This window comes from Sinohyriopsis cumingii, chromosome 7, assembly GCF_028554795.1.
Source record: "Sinohyriopsis cumingii isolate HCF-2022 chromosome 7, ASM2855479v2, whole genome shotgun sequence".
NCBI classification, from domain to species: domain Eukaryota; kingdom Metazoa; phylum Mollusca; class Bivalvia; order Unionida; family Unionidae; genus Sinohyriopsis; species Sinohyriopsis cumingii.
In genome coordinates, this window is record NC_142967.1 from 57834835 (window position 1) to 57852672 (window position 17838).

Sequence of the window (17838 nt, forward strand, 5' to 3'; positions counted from 1 at the left end):
GCACTCACAGTGGAATTAATGGAATGTCCTTTGTTATAAAGCTTTACTCAACCTAAGGCCTTACTCAAATATATTCTGACCAGTTCAAAGGCTGAATTTGTCAATTTCATGTAAGACTTTCAAGTTTTGGAATAACATTTCTTACTTGAACTGTTGAGTACTGTTTCATGATGCTAAGGCCTAGCCTTGAAATTAACTGTTGAGTAAAGTTTTGAGATGCTAAGGCCTGGTCTTGAAATAACAAATTATTTTCACATTCGCACTCAAAGACTTACTGGATATACTTGCTTATAAGTTGAGTCCAACTACAGACAACATAGATCTGGATGTGCCCTCACATAGTGCACTGGCAAATCAGGGTTTGTTTGTTTTACTAATTACTCCCAATAAACTGCATAGACCCAGATCTGCTGGATCATTATGTGATGCAGATCTGGATTTGTACAGTTTGCAGTCTGGATCATTATGTGACGCAGATCTGGATTTGTATAGTTTGCAGTCTGGCTCATTATGTGACACAGATCTGGATTTGTACAGTTTGCATTCTGGCTCATTATATGATACAGATCTGGATTTGTACAGTTTGCAATCTGGCTCATGTGATGCAGATCTGGATTTGTACAGTTTGCAATCTGGCTCAACTTATATACAAGTATATACAGCAAGTCCAAATTTTGACTTCTGCATGATTGGTCAATTGACATTGGCTAGCCAGATATCAGTAATTTTAGATGAGTCTGAGTGTGAGAATTGTTTGTACGGTAATCTTGGGGCCAGATGGATGAATTTAGCACTACTTTCACTTGCTTGGGCAACATATTATGATGTTGTGGATGAACTGGTACAATTGGTCATTCAGATAAGCCAGACTCTACTGTATTGTCAAATTTAATGCAGTGTGTTCACATTATTATAAGCTCTGCACATGGATCTTTTATATGTTTTGCAATCGCCATGAAAACTAATGGCAAAAAGTAACACAAAATGACTGGAAAGAAGAGAAACCAGTCTCAAAGTGTACTCAAATGAGACAAAATCAGGCACACCAAGTACTACATGGTGCACAGATTTCCAGGAAAATGGTACAGGCACACGGGTTCTGCTACTGTCCCATACAAACTTTTCCACATGGATTGGATATGGAATCCATACATACTTTTACAGAAATATCCATATGGACATTTTTATTCTTTAGCTGAACCACTCTTATGGATTTCAGTGTATCCATATGGAAATGTTATGGATTACTTATGCACTTCGTATGGAAAATCCCACCAAATATGCAAATTAGTCCATGAGATCTGTAGGTTGTCCAGATGGAATAAAATTAAAATTCCATATGGAATTTGGCAATAATCTATATGGAATTTCCAATTAATCCATATGGAATTTGGCAATAACCCATATGGAATTTGTAAATAGTTCATGTGAAATTTGGTAATAGTCCATTCCATGCTAAATTTTCCAGGTGTACTTAAAGTAGATTTCAGACGGGTTTTTAAGTGCTTTCTGCCTAAACCATAACAACTCTGCTTCAGATTTCTATTAAACTGCCCAATGATTCTTAGACATTATTGGGAATCAATGATAAATATTCACAATAATTTTTAAAATGGATTATTTTGACAGACATTATCAAATAAGATTTAGGTTTTTCTTGTCCTCATTTTCTTTCCCTGCATACGAAACCTAATCCATGATGGCACAGTATCAGATGTCTTTTTCATTTTAATGAAAAGTTTGATGAGATTTCACAAATATTTTGACCAAAACTTTCATTGAAAATTTGGTGAGATCTCACTAAAATTTCACTAAAATAATTGACTAAAACTTTTGTGAGACTTCACTAAAATTTTGATCATTTTATAGTATTTTACTGAAGTTTCAGTAATAATAGATATGAATTAAACAGGGCTTTATTAACCAAGATGATATTCAGTGTGCATGAAAACAAACATAATTATATGACATCCAAGGCAAGAGATATGGGAGTTAATAATAATAATAATAATAATAATAATAATGACTTTATTTAGAGAAGGTAACTCAATTAGTTACAGAACTAATCTACCTTGAGGCCTTCTATATGTTATGTACAATGTATACAACATGATGTGAAGAGTCTGGCTTGACACTAAATAATTAAGTATTTTTAAAAATTCAAAGTATCAAGCCTGGAAAACATGCACAGGCATCTGTGAACACATAAACATATATAAAATATCAAATATTATTCTGCATTGAAAAATTCAACTGAAAATAATGCAGAATTAAAGAAAAGCATCCATTTGAGACATTGATTATAAAAAGAAGAAATGCTAGGAACCTGCCTTATGTCACTTGTAATGCAGACTTAATTTTTCATTAATGTACAAACTATGATGCTGTTGTTGTCTCTTGAATTAGTCATTGTTCCATAAGCAGCCATGACAAACGTTTATCATGATATAAGTACTGTTATTTTACACTGAATTCCAACACACCAAGAATATTTTGATAATAACAATAATGCCTCACGATATTCAAAGATGATTCTACGTATGGGCCAAGAAAATTCTGCAAAGATATGACTATTTTTGATAGATATGGGTATTTGGCAACAATTCCCACCAGTGATCTATATGTTGTCCCTCATTAAATTCATTCTGGAAGTTAATCAATTTTGAGTTATATAACTTCAAAATATATCCTGGTTCAATTCCTTGTCCTATTTAGCACATTAGCCGCTACTGTAAAGCTCTTTATGGCACAAAAAGCAAAATACTAGTCCTGGCGTTCAGTTTTCATACAGATTGACCAATTACGTTCCCATTGACTTTGCATTCAAGTTATTCTCATTGCCACACATTTTTCAAATGGTTATTCAATCTCGTATCCCGCTCAAAAATTTGAATCGCCATGTTTAGCAAGCATCCTCATTCCCATCAGTTTCCGTTATGCAACGATTCATTGGGTAAGTACAAAATTTTGACCAATCAGAAAGCTCTTTACAGAAATCATCTTTTAAATAATAAACAGAACAAATACTTATTAGAAAGCTCATTGCGGAATGGGACTGGATAGAGCATTATTTGAAAAAAAAAGATTTTGGAGATGATATTAAAAAAAGGGTCTGTATTGAGAAAAATCAGATTCAGGTCAGGAAGAAACCGAAATTCTGATTTAAAACAGAAAACAAGAAAACTTGTTTGAGGGCAGTTAAATCCAGTTTATATTAAACAAAAATACAACAGCAACAACAACAAAATTTGAAAAAGAAATATAACAAAGAAAGCTGTGGAAAGAAGTTATTGTGCCCAAAATAAACAATAAAATTGCAGCTATCAGAAACAGGAAATATAAATGCTGCTGAAAATCATTCAAATTGTACAAGAAACAAAAAAAAATTTATTATATCTTATTGATATTTTTTATTGAAATGTCACTGATATTACAATCACAAGATATCACTATATTTTCAGAATTTTTGACAAATTCTCAGTGAAATTTCAATCACAAACTCCCATTGATATTTTCAGAAATGTTGGAGGAGTCAGTGAAATTTCAGCGAAAACTTTCCATGATATTTTCAGAAATTTTGGTAAAATCTCCTAAAATACCATAATTTTAGTGAAAAAGGACATTTGAGTGAATGTCGAAAAATGTTCACTATGACTTTGCTGAAATTTGAGTAACATTTTCATTAGGGTATGATTTTTGTAGGGCATATTTTAATAGGAAGCCAAGAAAAATTATTTTTCAGAGTAAACATCAGATAAAGCCCAAAATCCACCTTGCACCAAATTTTCTTAGTCCAAACATTCATCTATGCTTCTACTACCATATATTAATTTTTTGATCATGTTTACATTTTCTCTACTTTTTTGGTCACGTCTGTGCCTGTTTTTAAATATCTGTGGAAATAAATTAAAGAAAACTGACATGCATGTGTTTCTTCAAATTTACATGAGTATATATTCATCCTTCCACATCAGCTACACTGACATATACATGTACTCTAACTCCCACCAATATTTCTATTTGAATCAGATAGTTTAGGTTATTAATTCTTCAGAGGGTATTTTCCATGATGCTATAATACATGAGCCTGCTTTCCATATGGAAAAAAGTGCTTATGGATTAAAGTTGGAACTTTATTCCATATGGAATTTTCACTTGCTGTGAAGTACTTATGGAACTGATATGGAATAAATTGTCTGATTCCATAAGTTTTTCAGTCCATATCTCTTTCATACGGATTCCTGAAGTATTCCATGTGGAATTCATGAGAAATTTCTGTATGGGGTGTCAATATTGGTCCCTCAGTAGCTATTATTTGAACTTGTTATCACTTGGTTGCATTAGACTGGTATTGTGTTTCTTGTAGCAGCAGTGTTAAGATTTTGTGATATTGCAGTTGATAAAATAGTCCGAGAAATATCCTCATTCTCTGCAATGGTCTCTCAGAAATGTCCTCATTCTCTGCAATGGTCTCTCAGAAATGTCCTCATCTGCAATGGTCTCTCAGAAATGTCCTCATTCTTTGCAATGGTCTCTCAGAAATGTCCTCATTCTCAGCCATGGTCTCTCAGAAATATCCTCATTCTCTGCAATGTTCTCTCAGAAATGTTCTCATTCTCTGCAGTGAACTCTCAGAAATGTGTAGAATACTTAGAATCACTGAACACAATATTTTTTAGCACTCAAAAGGATTGTAATCTTTCTTTTTCCTCAATCATCATTTTCTGTCGGGATGCATTGATTTTTTTTTATAGTTCAATTAGTTCCATAAGGAGAAGAGCAGGTTACTTAGATTCACCATTAATGGAAACCATAATGATCTGGTATATAATTTTGGTAAATATTGGTAATTTCCTGCTTCAAGAAAGAACATTTCCTTCTCTGATTTCTCCATCTTTATATTTTGTTCGTTTGGACTGTCAGTCTGTTAGGTTTATTTCTTCCCCATAAATGTGACTTTGTCCATCTATATGAATTTTTCTGTCATCTTGACCAGCCATCCCTCTCAGTCTGTCTATCTCTCTCCCATTCTTATGCTAATCAGTCAGTATGAACTCCATGTGGGAGGAGGCATACAACATTTGTTTTTGGTAAATGTAACTTTTGGATGAATGATCTAATAGGGTATATAAAATTAGTAAATAGGTAGTGGTACATACATGTGGTTTGCATAAGTTGATAATTAAGATAAAATAGGTTTCGATATAAATGCTATACTGTATTCCTTAGTTGATAATTCAAATTTTTTAAAGTACATGTACATTGAATTACCTCAGTATAGAATGGTATCTACTAAAACACTAATAAGGTCATGGCTTGCCAGTTTGGATTGAAGATACAGTGGTTCTCCTTATATGAGCTCACTACCTCCATTGCAAGAAAATGGTGTTCTTTTGTGATGTGAACTGTATTATGAAAATTTAATATTTTTGTGTCTGGCACAGTGGCATCGGATTAGGTGTGGCCTGTTTAGAGAGAGGGTCTTTTTAAGAGTTAACATTGACCATACCTCTGTATGAGGTGACTTCACTTTTAATGCAGTATACTTTTATGACTCCCTAAATAGTATTATATTGAGAGACCACTATAATACCAAATAGAACTTTGGGAATATAATTATATTGAGAGACCACTGTAATATTGAATAGGAATTTGGGCATATATTTATATTGGGAGACCACTGTAATACTGAATAGGACTTTAGGAATAGATTTATATTGAGAGACCATGATAATACCAAATAGGACTTGAGGAACAGATTTATAATGAAACACCACTGTATACTGAATAGGAGTTTGGGAATAGGATTTATGCTTAGAGACCACTTTAATACCAAATACGTTTATATTGAGAGACCATTGTAATACTGACTATGACTTTGGGAATAGATTTATATTGAGAGACCACTGTAATAACCAAATATGACTTTGGAAATAGATTTATATTGAGAGTCTACTGTAATACTGAAAAGGACTTTGGGCATAGATTTATACTGAGAGACCACTGTAATACTGAATAGGACTTGGAAAATAGATTTAAACTGAGAGTCTACTGTAATACTGAATAGGACTTTGGGCATAGATTTATATTGAGAGACCACTGTAATACTGACTATGACTTTGGGAATAGATTTATATTGAGAGACCACTGTAATAACCAAATAAGACTTTGGAAATAGATTTATATTGAGAGTCTACTGTAATACTGAATAGGACTTTGGGCATAGATTTATACTGAGAGTCTACTGTAATACTGAATAGGACTTTGGGGATAGATTTATATTGAGAGACCACTGTAATGCTGAATAGGACTTTGAAAATAGATTTAAACTGAGAGATCATGGTAATACCAAATAGAACTTTGGAAATAGATTTATACTGAGAGTCTACTGTAATACTGAATAGGACTTTGGGCATAGATTTATATTGAGAGACCATTGTAATGCTGACTATGACTTTGGGAATAGATTTATATTGAGACCACTGTAATAATCAAATAGGACTTTGGAAATAGATTTATATTGAGAGTCTACTGTAATACTGAATAGGACTTTGGGCATAGATTTATACTGAGGGTCTTCTGTAATACTGAATAGGACTCTGGTCATAGATTTATATTGAGAGACCACTGTAATGCTGAATAGGACTTTGAAAATAGATTTAAACTGAGAGGCCATGGTAATACCAAATAGGACTTTGGAAATAGATTTATATTGAGAGTCTACTGTAATACTGAATAGGACTTTGGGCATAGATTTATACTGAGAGGCCATGCTAATACCAAATAGGACTTTGGAAATAGATTTATATTGAGAGACCACTGTAATGCTGACTATGACTTTGGGAATAGATTTATATTGAGAGACCACTGTAATAACCAAATAGGACTTTGGAAATAGATTTATATTGAGAGTCTACTGTAATACTGAATAGGACTTTGGGCATAGATTTATATTGAGAGTCTACTGTAATACTGAATAGTACTTTGGTTATAGATTTATGCTGAGAGACCACTGTAATGCTGAATAGGACTTTGAAAATAGATTTAAACTGAGAGACCACTGTAATTCTGTATAGGACTTGAGGAATATATTTATATTGAAACACCACTGTATACTGAATAGGAGTTGGGGAATGGTGTTTATATTAAGAGACCACTTTAATACTGAATAGGTCTTGGAGAGTAGTGAGAGATCACTGTAATATTGAATAGGACCTGGGGATTGGTGTTATATTGAAAGAGCACTGTAATACTGAATATGACTTTAGGAATAGACTTAGATTGTAATACCACTGTAATACTTGCACAATATGAATAGTCTCTGTTTCTGACTATTTTCATTTATTTGATTATTTATTGTTCTTTTATTTGTATGCATGTTTGTTCCTTTTTTTCTAGGCACTTGAATGCCTGTGTATTGAAGTTTGTATGACCTGTCATGAAAATCTTAGTAAATCTAGTAAATCTTAAGATACAAAATTTGAAACCATATATTCTTTGTGCATTAGAAATGAGCTTTAATCTCTATAATCATCATGGACAATGCATATACATGCATTTCCAGTGTAACATTTGTCAAATTTAATCATTCAGTGGGTTTGCACAGCTGTCACACCTAGAGTAGCTGTCAAATGCATGTCTGTCTCTTATGACATCGATTTGTATTTGAATGAAAACAAATAACATTTATCTGGTTAGCATTTTTTTCAGTTTAACCTATCTATTGATTGACTAACAGGTGGTACATGTCTATGTATCTCACTTTCTCTCATTCACATACACACACAAACATATATATATATATATATGTATGAGATAGAATTTCATATATTTCATGATAAGATCTGTGATTTATTGTTATGACATTAATTTCATTCATAATTCAAAAATATGTTATTGCTTTTACTAAATATGCAAAATATTCCATTACAAAAGAAAATGTTGTTACCGTATATAGTATAGAGATGAATCTATATATACAATAGATAGAATATTTACTTATTGAGTATATCAAACTGTTATCTTTTCCTCTCAGGAGAAGGAAGAGAAAAAAGAGTCAATTATGGACAGAATTCGGGCCATGAGTCAGGCTGAAAGTAGGTCATTAACTCCCCCCCACAAAACTCCTACAGTGGCCTCTCCTGAGCTTGGCAGAGAAGGAATAGTTTTCACACCGACAGCTGACAAAGAATTGGAGGCCATATTGTCACGGAAAGATGTGACCACACCAGCAACAACAGAACCATCCATTTCAGAAATGAAGTTGCGAACTGAAACTGGCAGCTCTGGAGAGGTTGGAGAAGAATCATTGACAGAGAATGGGGATGAAGAAGGAGATGATAGTAGCCAGATGACTCATACACCTGGTGAAACTACTGAAGGAGAGGAAGTAGAACCAGAATTAGATGAAATGAAAGGAGAGAAATTACAGGAGAAGGATAGAAAAGATAAATTAGAAGTTTTGGGTGATGAAAGACCATTGAGTACTGTAAGATTTGCACCACATTTAGAAGTAACCGATATTCCTGCCCGCATAACAACACCTTTAGGTCCATCGCGTCTTTCACTGATAGGTGATGTGAAAGGTTCAAGACTTAGCACTGCAGGCTTCACATCTGACAGAGGAACTCTCTTCAGTCGTGATGCTATTAAAGAACGAGAAAAGATAAATGCAGAAGCAAGGAATACTTATTCAGGTCTGAATGACCGATATAGTAACATGATTGATGATTTAGAAAAGGTAGATAATACCTTTGGTGAGTTTGTAGAGGTTAAAAGATTAATTGCTGAACGTTATGCTGAAGAAAACAGGATAAATAAGCCAGTCAAAGTTGTATCATTGCCAAAAATAGAACTCATGGCAGATGAAGTGTTTGATGTGGAAAGCAATGATAGTGCTGAAGAGGTTTCTAACGATAAATCAGAGGATGATAAATCAACAACTATACTACCAGCTTAGAACAAAACAAACTATTTATTCATTACCAGACTAAACAAATAGACTGGTTCTGAAACTAGAACTCCTGATATGACACAGTGAAAACAAAAAGTTTCAAATGCATTAATAAGATATTGAATAGCATTAACAAGGTAGATAAACTATATCAAACACATGCAAATAGATAACTATATCAAACGCATTGAGATAGATACTTTAAGTTGAAATGCAACTGTCACATAAAGGTTTCCACTTTTGATTTAGTTCAGAATAAAGTATTTGCTGTGTTTCAGATTTAGACATGTTATACATTTAAATGTTTTTTGTAGCAATAAAATGATTTAGTAAGGATGAAATTTTCAAATCATAAAGGTATAATTTAGTTGTACCATGCTATAAAATGATTCAGTAAGGATGAAATTCTCAAAAGTTATACAGTGCAGTAAATACTGAGTCACAATTATGTATGTATAAAGGATGGTACCTGTATCTTCACTGACATTCTCAGATTATGTAGATTCATTTATGGAAATTCTAGGAACAGTGACCTACTTTCAACTTAAACTCATTTGCAGATGAGTTTGATTATTTAGGCCATGCTCAATGGCATCAGCATACTTCTATAGTAATTTTGTTTATCCCATTATCAACAATTTAGTTTCTGCAAGATAACTTTACTGAGAATTGTTGCATTTTTCTTACATCTTTTACAGTGATGATACTTGAAAAGACTTTTGGCTATCTGTTTTATTGAGAGGAGCAATGGCCCCATTGACTGCCCATTTTCATAAGTGGAACTTTTGCAGTATAAATTTACCAAAGATTGTTGGATTTCAACAAAATTTGATATGCAACTCTATATTGAAGAAACTTGGATGAGTTTGATTTCCAGCATTCCACAACAGTATTTACATGAGTTATATCCCCAATCCTGTCCCTGCAGCATAAAATTACTATGGTTTGATGGCATACAGTTTTATATAAATAAGGCTTCAAGCTAGTTCTGTTTTTAGCATCCCATGACATCATTTACAGGAGATATGGTCGTGAGTGTCTGTCCTCTTTACTTTTAGTTTTTACAGAATAACTTTTACAGGAAATTTTGGATTTCAACCAGATTTTCATACTAATGAGAACTTATGTGAATCCAGTTTCCTTCACTCTACAGGATTATTTACAGGATTGCCCATTTTTCTGACTTTGGTTTTTGCAGCATAATTTTACCAAGAATTGTTGGATTTTAAGTCAGTTTGGCATGTTGCTTTATATTGATGAGACCTGGAATGAATTTGATTTCCAGCATGATGTTAGAGGAGTTATGGCCCTTGATATTCCATCTTCATTCCTTTGATTTCTGCAGCATAATTTTACTGAGGAATTTTGGATTGAAATTCAATTTAGCATGCAGATAAACTTTGAACTAATTTTATTTCTGTCATTCCACAACATCATATAAAGCAATGAACCCCTGATTATCTATCTCCCTGACTTTGGTTTCCACGCAGATAAGTTTACCAAGGATTACTGGATTTCAACCAAACTTGGCATCCAGTTTATATTGATGGCATCTTGAATTATTTTATTTCCAGTGTTCCACAATGTCATTTAGAAGAGTTATGACCCCTGATTGCTTTTCATTCTGACTTGGGTTTTCTACAGCATTACGTTACAAAGGATTGTTGGATCTCAACCAAATTTGACATGCTGCTTTATATTAAGTTGAATTAGTTTGATTTCCTATGTCTCTGAATGCTCATTCCCCTAATATTGTTTCTAAAGAAAAGTTCCTTTATTTAAGGCCCTGCAGAATAACTGAAGTATCATATATACTTGCTTTTAAATTGAGCCAGACTACAAACAACAAAGATTCTGATCTGTTTTATCATAATGCACCTGCAGATAGGGTTAATGCTGTTCGTTTAACTGATTACTCCTAAGAAACTGCACAGACCCAGCTCTTCCAGTACATTATGCAGCAGCAGATCTGGGTCTGTGCAGTTTGCAGTTGGACTCATTATGAACGAGTATAGACAGTAAGTAGAACCTTTTACAATGCAACCATCACTATTAGCATTAGTTTCCTTGGATGTGAATGATTTGCACATTGGATAAGGAGGAACTCTATTGATTTTGAGGTGAAAATGTCAAAGTCAAGGTCACTGTGACTGAAAGAAGACAAATGGTTTCTGCACCATAACTCAAGTAATTCATCATTGGCAATTACTGAATTCTGTGGATGGCTTGCACAGGGACTAGGGAATAAACCCACTGAGTGTTTAGTCAAAAGGTCAAAAGCCCAGGTCACTCTGTCTCAGAGAAGAAAAATGGTTTCCACACAGTAACATTAGTTCTGCATAACAGAGCAGGATAACATTTTCTGGATGGCTTACACTTGGGGTAGCAAAAATCTGATTGATATTTGGTCAAATTTCAAAGATCAGGTTAACGATGACTAAGAAAAGGAAAGAGGTTTCTGCACAGAAATTTCAGATATAAGCAGAGATGTGTATTAAATTGGTTAAAGTATAATGTGCCATTAATGTCACTCTTATTATCATTTAACACCTATGCATGGCTTATTTTCTCTGATCTTTAATTGCTAGTGTAAGCCCGAATGGTTCAGTTGTTTGGGCATCAAACACATGACCAAAAAGTGCAGGTTCCAATCCTACTGTCAGATAAGACTGGCTATTGTGATATGTCACTTGGCAGGGCACTTCAAACCAATTGTTTTTATACTAAGTAACCTTTATGTACATGTATTACAGCACCAAACTGAAGCAACCCAGACCAAATGATCTAACGGTTAGTGGTTTTTAAAACAGGTTGGATATACATTGATGCACATGTAATCCTGAAGGTGAGAATTTTCACACGCCACTGCTTGCAGTGGGGGCATATTGATTTGGTCCTTTCAACAATAACCTCTTGAGGCTCTCTCATTCCTATATTTATGTGATTTGGTTGTCTGTTTAAGAAAGCCTGTTGGATGTGGCTATTCTTTTTGAGGACAGTTAGGGTCACTATATATTACATCATTATGAATATGACATCATAGAGGGCTTCAATACTTCTTACATTACCAACACGAAATAGACAAATTTTGCTGTATTATAAACAGTAATGCTTGAAAACTAAACCTTTTTTTGAATACTGTTTATTTGAATGACAAGATCAGGGCCAAAGAACCACCACTCTTTCCTAGTCTGATGTGAGATAGGGTTGCCATACATCCTCTTTTTCCCAGACATGTCCTTCTTATCAGTCCTCAAATCTCTATACAAATAATGATATAGATACACTCACTCTCTGGAGTGTCCTCATTTCTGAAAGTTCCAATATCATAACCCTAAAATGATACAAACATAATCCATAAATTTGAAGAGGGTGGGATAGAATAGTTTTGAAACTAGAGGAATGGTAAGCAACTTGTTGTCATAAATATGCCCCCACTTTTCCCACATACCATAACTAAAATAGCAAAGATGTAAATAAATCAATAGTCAAAGAAAAATACTATGATTTCTTGATGTAATATAAGATAATCCCATTGCCAGGATCATCCGACCCCTACTGCAAAGATAGAGATGAGTCTACATCCAAAAAATAGTACCATGATGTCTTGGTTTAGTATAAGATAATCCCACTCTGAGGATTGGAATTTGTAGACAGGAGCTCAGCAAAGCCTTGCCTCATTCCTAGTTACATATTCTGACCCTTGACCCTGTCTGAGGCCTAAGTCACTTATTTGCTCCTGAACTGTCAGTTGGTTTTTGCCATAAGAACTTTGCCCTCGTAGCTTCACTAAGTAAATTCATCAATGCATGAATCTCACTTTCCTGCAAGATTAGTTCTAATTAAAATTATTTTATTTATGAACATAAATTTGTCTTCATTTTGTGTGTGCTGATTAAAGCAGGATTATGGTGAGTGTAATGTCAGCTTCAACTTAAATCTGCAGATACTCATAGTATATCTGGTGAACATTTACAGGACTCACGGTACTAATTCAGTTCCCATAGTAAACCTATGCAAACACCATGATATTAAAAATTCAATAACTTGAAACTTTTGAGAGCTCATGATGAAACCCATATTTATCAGTATAGATGAAACCTGGATGTCAGCTTCTCTGTAGAGGAAAGGATATGAGCCATGACATTTTCTGGACCTGCATGTGTTTGAAACATGTGCATTCAATTCCACTCCAAAGAGTCAGATGCTAATTTTAGTAATAAGTGTTCCAAACTCACGACTGTTAAAGGACTGAAATTCCATCAATAAAACAATGTCTCTCAAAAGATTCTTTTTCCTAAAACATAACTTACATTATTAACCAATTCTGGTCAGCCAAACCCATATATGCTCTATTTTATGTTCACCCATTTCCAGGATGGTTCCCATTTTTTCATATCAGTAGTACCATGTGTCCTACAGATTCCTGGAGAATTTCTTGGAATGAAACAGAGGTTTGTTGTGATTAGCTTCCAGATAAGTGTCCTATCTGACAAATGATGAATATAAGTGTATTATAACTCCTTGAGTGCCATTGAATAATATGAATAATATTTGTATTCTGTTTAAAACTGACATGATGATTACACAGATGCTTCAGGAAATGATTCTTTGGATCTCGCACCACAATAAATTCTCTACTTAAAGGATAAAACCAAAATAAAGGTAACCAAAAAGTACCATCTGTACTTGCTAAAAAGTCATTTGCAACTGCAAATTGTACAGACTCAGATCTGTCATTGCATAATACACTGGAAGATCTGGGTCTATGCAGTTTGTTAGGAGTAATCAATAGAATAAACAGAATATACTCTGGTCTGGTTGCGCATTAAGCTAAGGCAGATCAGGATCTTTGTTGTCTGCATTATGACTTGTAAGCAAGTACAGATAGTACTTGTTTACATGCATAGTGCAGTTCAGGTGCCAAGGCTAAATATATCCTCTCCATAGCAGAATCAATGTGAAACTCTGCATCAGCTGTCAGTTTCATATACTGTTTTGTGATGTTAACAGAGATGTTATGCTGTATTTTTTTGTCTCTGAAGTTCTTATAAAACAATCAGGTAATTGACTTCTGAGTAAAGTGCAAAAACCAAGAACATACATTGCTAAAGAAACAAGAGACATTTATATCAATATTGTTTCATGCAGCAAGTATATACTTCTGATACAAGGTGATTATATTTATTTTTAAACTGCATTGAATGTCTTGTAAACTTTTCAGAGTGAGTGCCAGTACATATATTTTTGGTGAGATTCAGGTTTGATTTGACTGGTGTTGTTGTTTTTGTTGTTAGAGGGTTTAATGCCATTTTTCAGCATAATATAGGCTATACATGGGACCAGTATAAATGGTGGAGGAAGAACCCGGGAAAACCCTGGAAAGAACCACCGACCCAAGAGATGTTACTGGCAAGCTTTCTCACATACCCACATTGACCAAACCTGAGACTCGAACCCACACAAACAGAGGTGAGATGGCAGTGATCCATAATGGTGAGTGCTTTAGATCACTCGGCCACTCAGGGCCCCCAATTTGATTGTTCCAGAACCAGATATGCAACTAATTTTGAAGTGTCTTATCTCTCTTGACTTTATGGCTATATGTGTTTTCCTCATCATCTTGTAAATCTTATACACTGTGTATAGAAATAAATTTACAGGATTGTATTCATTATATATCAGAACAAAAAAGAAATTCAGTTGTATTGTGAGACCAATGATTTTTTATTTCCATCCTTCCTCTAGATGTTGATATATCACTCAGATATATCGAGCTCCATTATCTCTAAGTAATCCATACAGTAACTTTGGAACAAAAGAGGTTTGCTCTTTAGATTTTGGTTTCATTAAGATAAAAGGCCCAGTGCGCATATTTGTATTTATTGTTTGTCTTCATAAAGGATTAAATTGAAATTTGTTTCAATAAAAATGGAATGACCTAGATCTCAGAATTGGATCATATAGCTGGTAAATGTTGCAATGGAAGACTCTTGACAAACAAGTTTTAACTTGTCAAAATGTTTTGAGGGTAACAGATAGGTTTTTAATGGCACTTTCGGCACTTGTCATGCAGAAATTTGAATCTAAATACATTTTTCAAGAACACACCAAGGCAACCCATCCAGGCTGACCTTGGTGTGTTTTGAACCTGCAACCCTTGGATTGCTAGTCTGACACACTACCAAGCTATAATGGCTCCCCAACAAATAAAAGAAGACTGATCATTTGAAGTATGAAGAGACATTATGGACACCCTGCATAGTGGTCAGGTCAGACAGCTTAGACATGCTCCAGAGTGGTCAGTTCAGACAGTTTAGACACCCTCCAGGGTGGTGAGGTCAGACAGTTTATACACCTTCTAGGGTGGTCAGGTCAGACTGATGTATCTTTAGTCATTTTTGAATGATATAGTCAGAACCCAGCAGTCTGTCATGATACAGTCAAAAACCAGCAGTCTGTCATGATATAGTCAAAAACCAAAAGCAGTCTGTCATGATATAGTCAAAAACCAAAAGTCTGTCATGTTATAGTCAAAAACCAAAAGTCTGTCATGTTATAGTCAAAAACCAGCAGTCTGTTATGAGCAGACTGTCACATTTTGATTATATTTTCTCTCATTACAATATACCTCAAACTTAGGACTAAAAGGTTGGAGGCTTTTAATGTCATTAAATAGGTACAAACTAATGTTTGTAAGTAAACAAAATATTAGTCAGCCACCAGCAGATGTTAAAGAAGGATTGTCAGAACCTTCCTACTATCACAAATGTTTGCAATTTAATCCACATACATGTATGTAAAACTGGTTTTGGCAAACTTCTAGTGTATATTTGTATATGTATAATATAAAGTGAGTGTGTGTGTGTGTGTGTAAGACAGTATACAATCATATTTATTTATGCACACAATACTTTTAGTGCAGAATCTTTTATTTTGCTTTCATGTCTGCCTTTATTGTTTGATGTTTAGTTCCCAGCTGCATTTTATATATTATATATTTTTACAAATGTAAATAATTGAGGGCCACAATGTAAATTAGTTTTTGAACTAATTATGTCACCCTCATGAAATAAAGACTTTGTTATCATTAGCTTTACTTGTTAGAGACCAGATGAGCTAACAGCATGTTGCTTCATCCATTGTCTATTGTCTGTGCATCCATTAGCACAAGTTTGTTATTGCTTCTTCTCTCAGAGGATGCATTATACACACATTCATCCCATGGTCTAGTTGGTCCTAAATAGTGTCCCTTGGACATCCAATTTGGCCATCACAATGGCCATGTTACAAGTCTTGTTAGTTATTGCTACTTCTCCTGAATGGATGTTATTGCTACTTCTCCTGAATGGATGGTCATATCAGCATGTGGTTTTTGCTAAAAAGTTTCTTATGATCTCTGATTGGTCCTCAGTGAAAATGATTCTGGTCTTATTTACAATATGGCTGCCATATCAGCCATCTTAATAATCTTGCTAACACTACTCCTCCTGAACAAAAGCCATATTGACATGGTGTTTTCAACAGAAGACAACTTATGATGGCTAGTTGGTTGGTCATCAATGAATATGGTGCTGTTCTGACAACCAATATGGCCATTTTGAAAATCTTGTTATAACTACTTCTCCTGAATGAATGGTAATATCAGGATGGACTTTTCACTGCAAAATGGTGCCAATCTAACCAATATGGCTATCACAATGGCCATCTTGAATATCATGTAAGGACTACTTTTCCTAGATGGCTGGTCATACTGACCTTATGGTTTTACCAGAAGACTTCTTTTGATGTATTGTTGGTCATAAATGGAAATCTGATATTTAAAATGGCCATCATGACAACCAACTTAATTTTGTTTATATTGTTACTGCTTTAAAAAATCAAGGTCATATCAACATGGGCTCTCAACAACAAAACTTCTTATACTGTCTTGTTGATTCTTAGTTAAAATGGTGCTAGTTTGACATCCAACATGACCACAATGGTGGTCATCTAAAAATCTTGTTGTTGCTATTGCTCTTAAATGGAAAGTCATTTTGATATGGGGTTTTTATCAAAAGAGTTTCTATAGTGTCAGACTGGTCCATTTATAGCATTGTTGTAACATTGGTGTTTGACTTTATGCCATTAACATTGTAATATATCTGATTTTGAATTATTACTCCTAAAAAACTATTTTTAATTTAAAAATTGCCCAGTATAGGTAAATACTTGTTCCTTATTGGACCAAGACATAGTTAAAAATTTACTAACTTCAAATGGGCAGCAGCATTTGAGATGTTTTCATCTTTATAATGCACATTACAGGGTTTGCAGGTAAACATAAATTGTCTGTAGCACATGGTAAATAAGGATTATTGTCTGACATCTGGAGCAAGCAAAGCAATAACTCTTCCACAAAAAACAAATTGTTTATATCATATCTGCAGAGTTTCATCACATTTTCTGCAGTGTTGGAGTTTTCTGCATTTTTCATGGGCTGTTGTCATAAGGTCTGTTCATTTAAGATTAGAACTGTCAAGATTTTAAGGGCCACATAGGAGTTTAAAATTGCCTAAACTTATGTTAGCATTTTAAATTCTGACATGCAATTCTGAGGCGAATAGATGATGCTGTTTTTTACACTCAGTTATTCCAATGAAAATTCCAGTCATATTTCAGTTTGACTTTCATTTCTTAAAGTTTTGTTTTTATGTCATTTACCATATATACTTACTTGTAAGTTGAGTCTAACAACAAGCAGCATGGAACCCAGTCTGTTGTTGCATAACATGCCAGCATAACAGGGTCTCCATTGTTGTTCTTATAATTGCTAAAAAAAACTGCATAGAACCATATGTATCTTAGAGGAACACTATGATATTGTTAGCCTTCTTTTTCTTTTT

At 34.1% G+C, this 17838-nt stretch overlaps 1 protein-coding gene across 4 annotated transcripts in view; it reads left to right on the forward strand.

Moving 5' to 3' along the window:
• Positions 1-16046, forward strand: part of LOC149795325 (uncharacterized) — a 132402-nt gene extending 116356 nt beyond the window's left edge. For all 4 annotated transcript variants that reach the window (XM_089965094.1, XM_089965095.1, XM_089965096.1 and 1 more), the window contains one exon: positions 8036-16046. In XM_089965094.1, coding sequence (XP_089821220.1) covers positions 8036-8959 — 924 coding nt within the window. In that variant the 3' untranslated portion in view covers positions 8960-16046. The remainder of the gene's footprint in view (positions 1-8035) is intronic.
• Positions 16047-17838: the final 1792 nt, after the last annotated feature.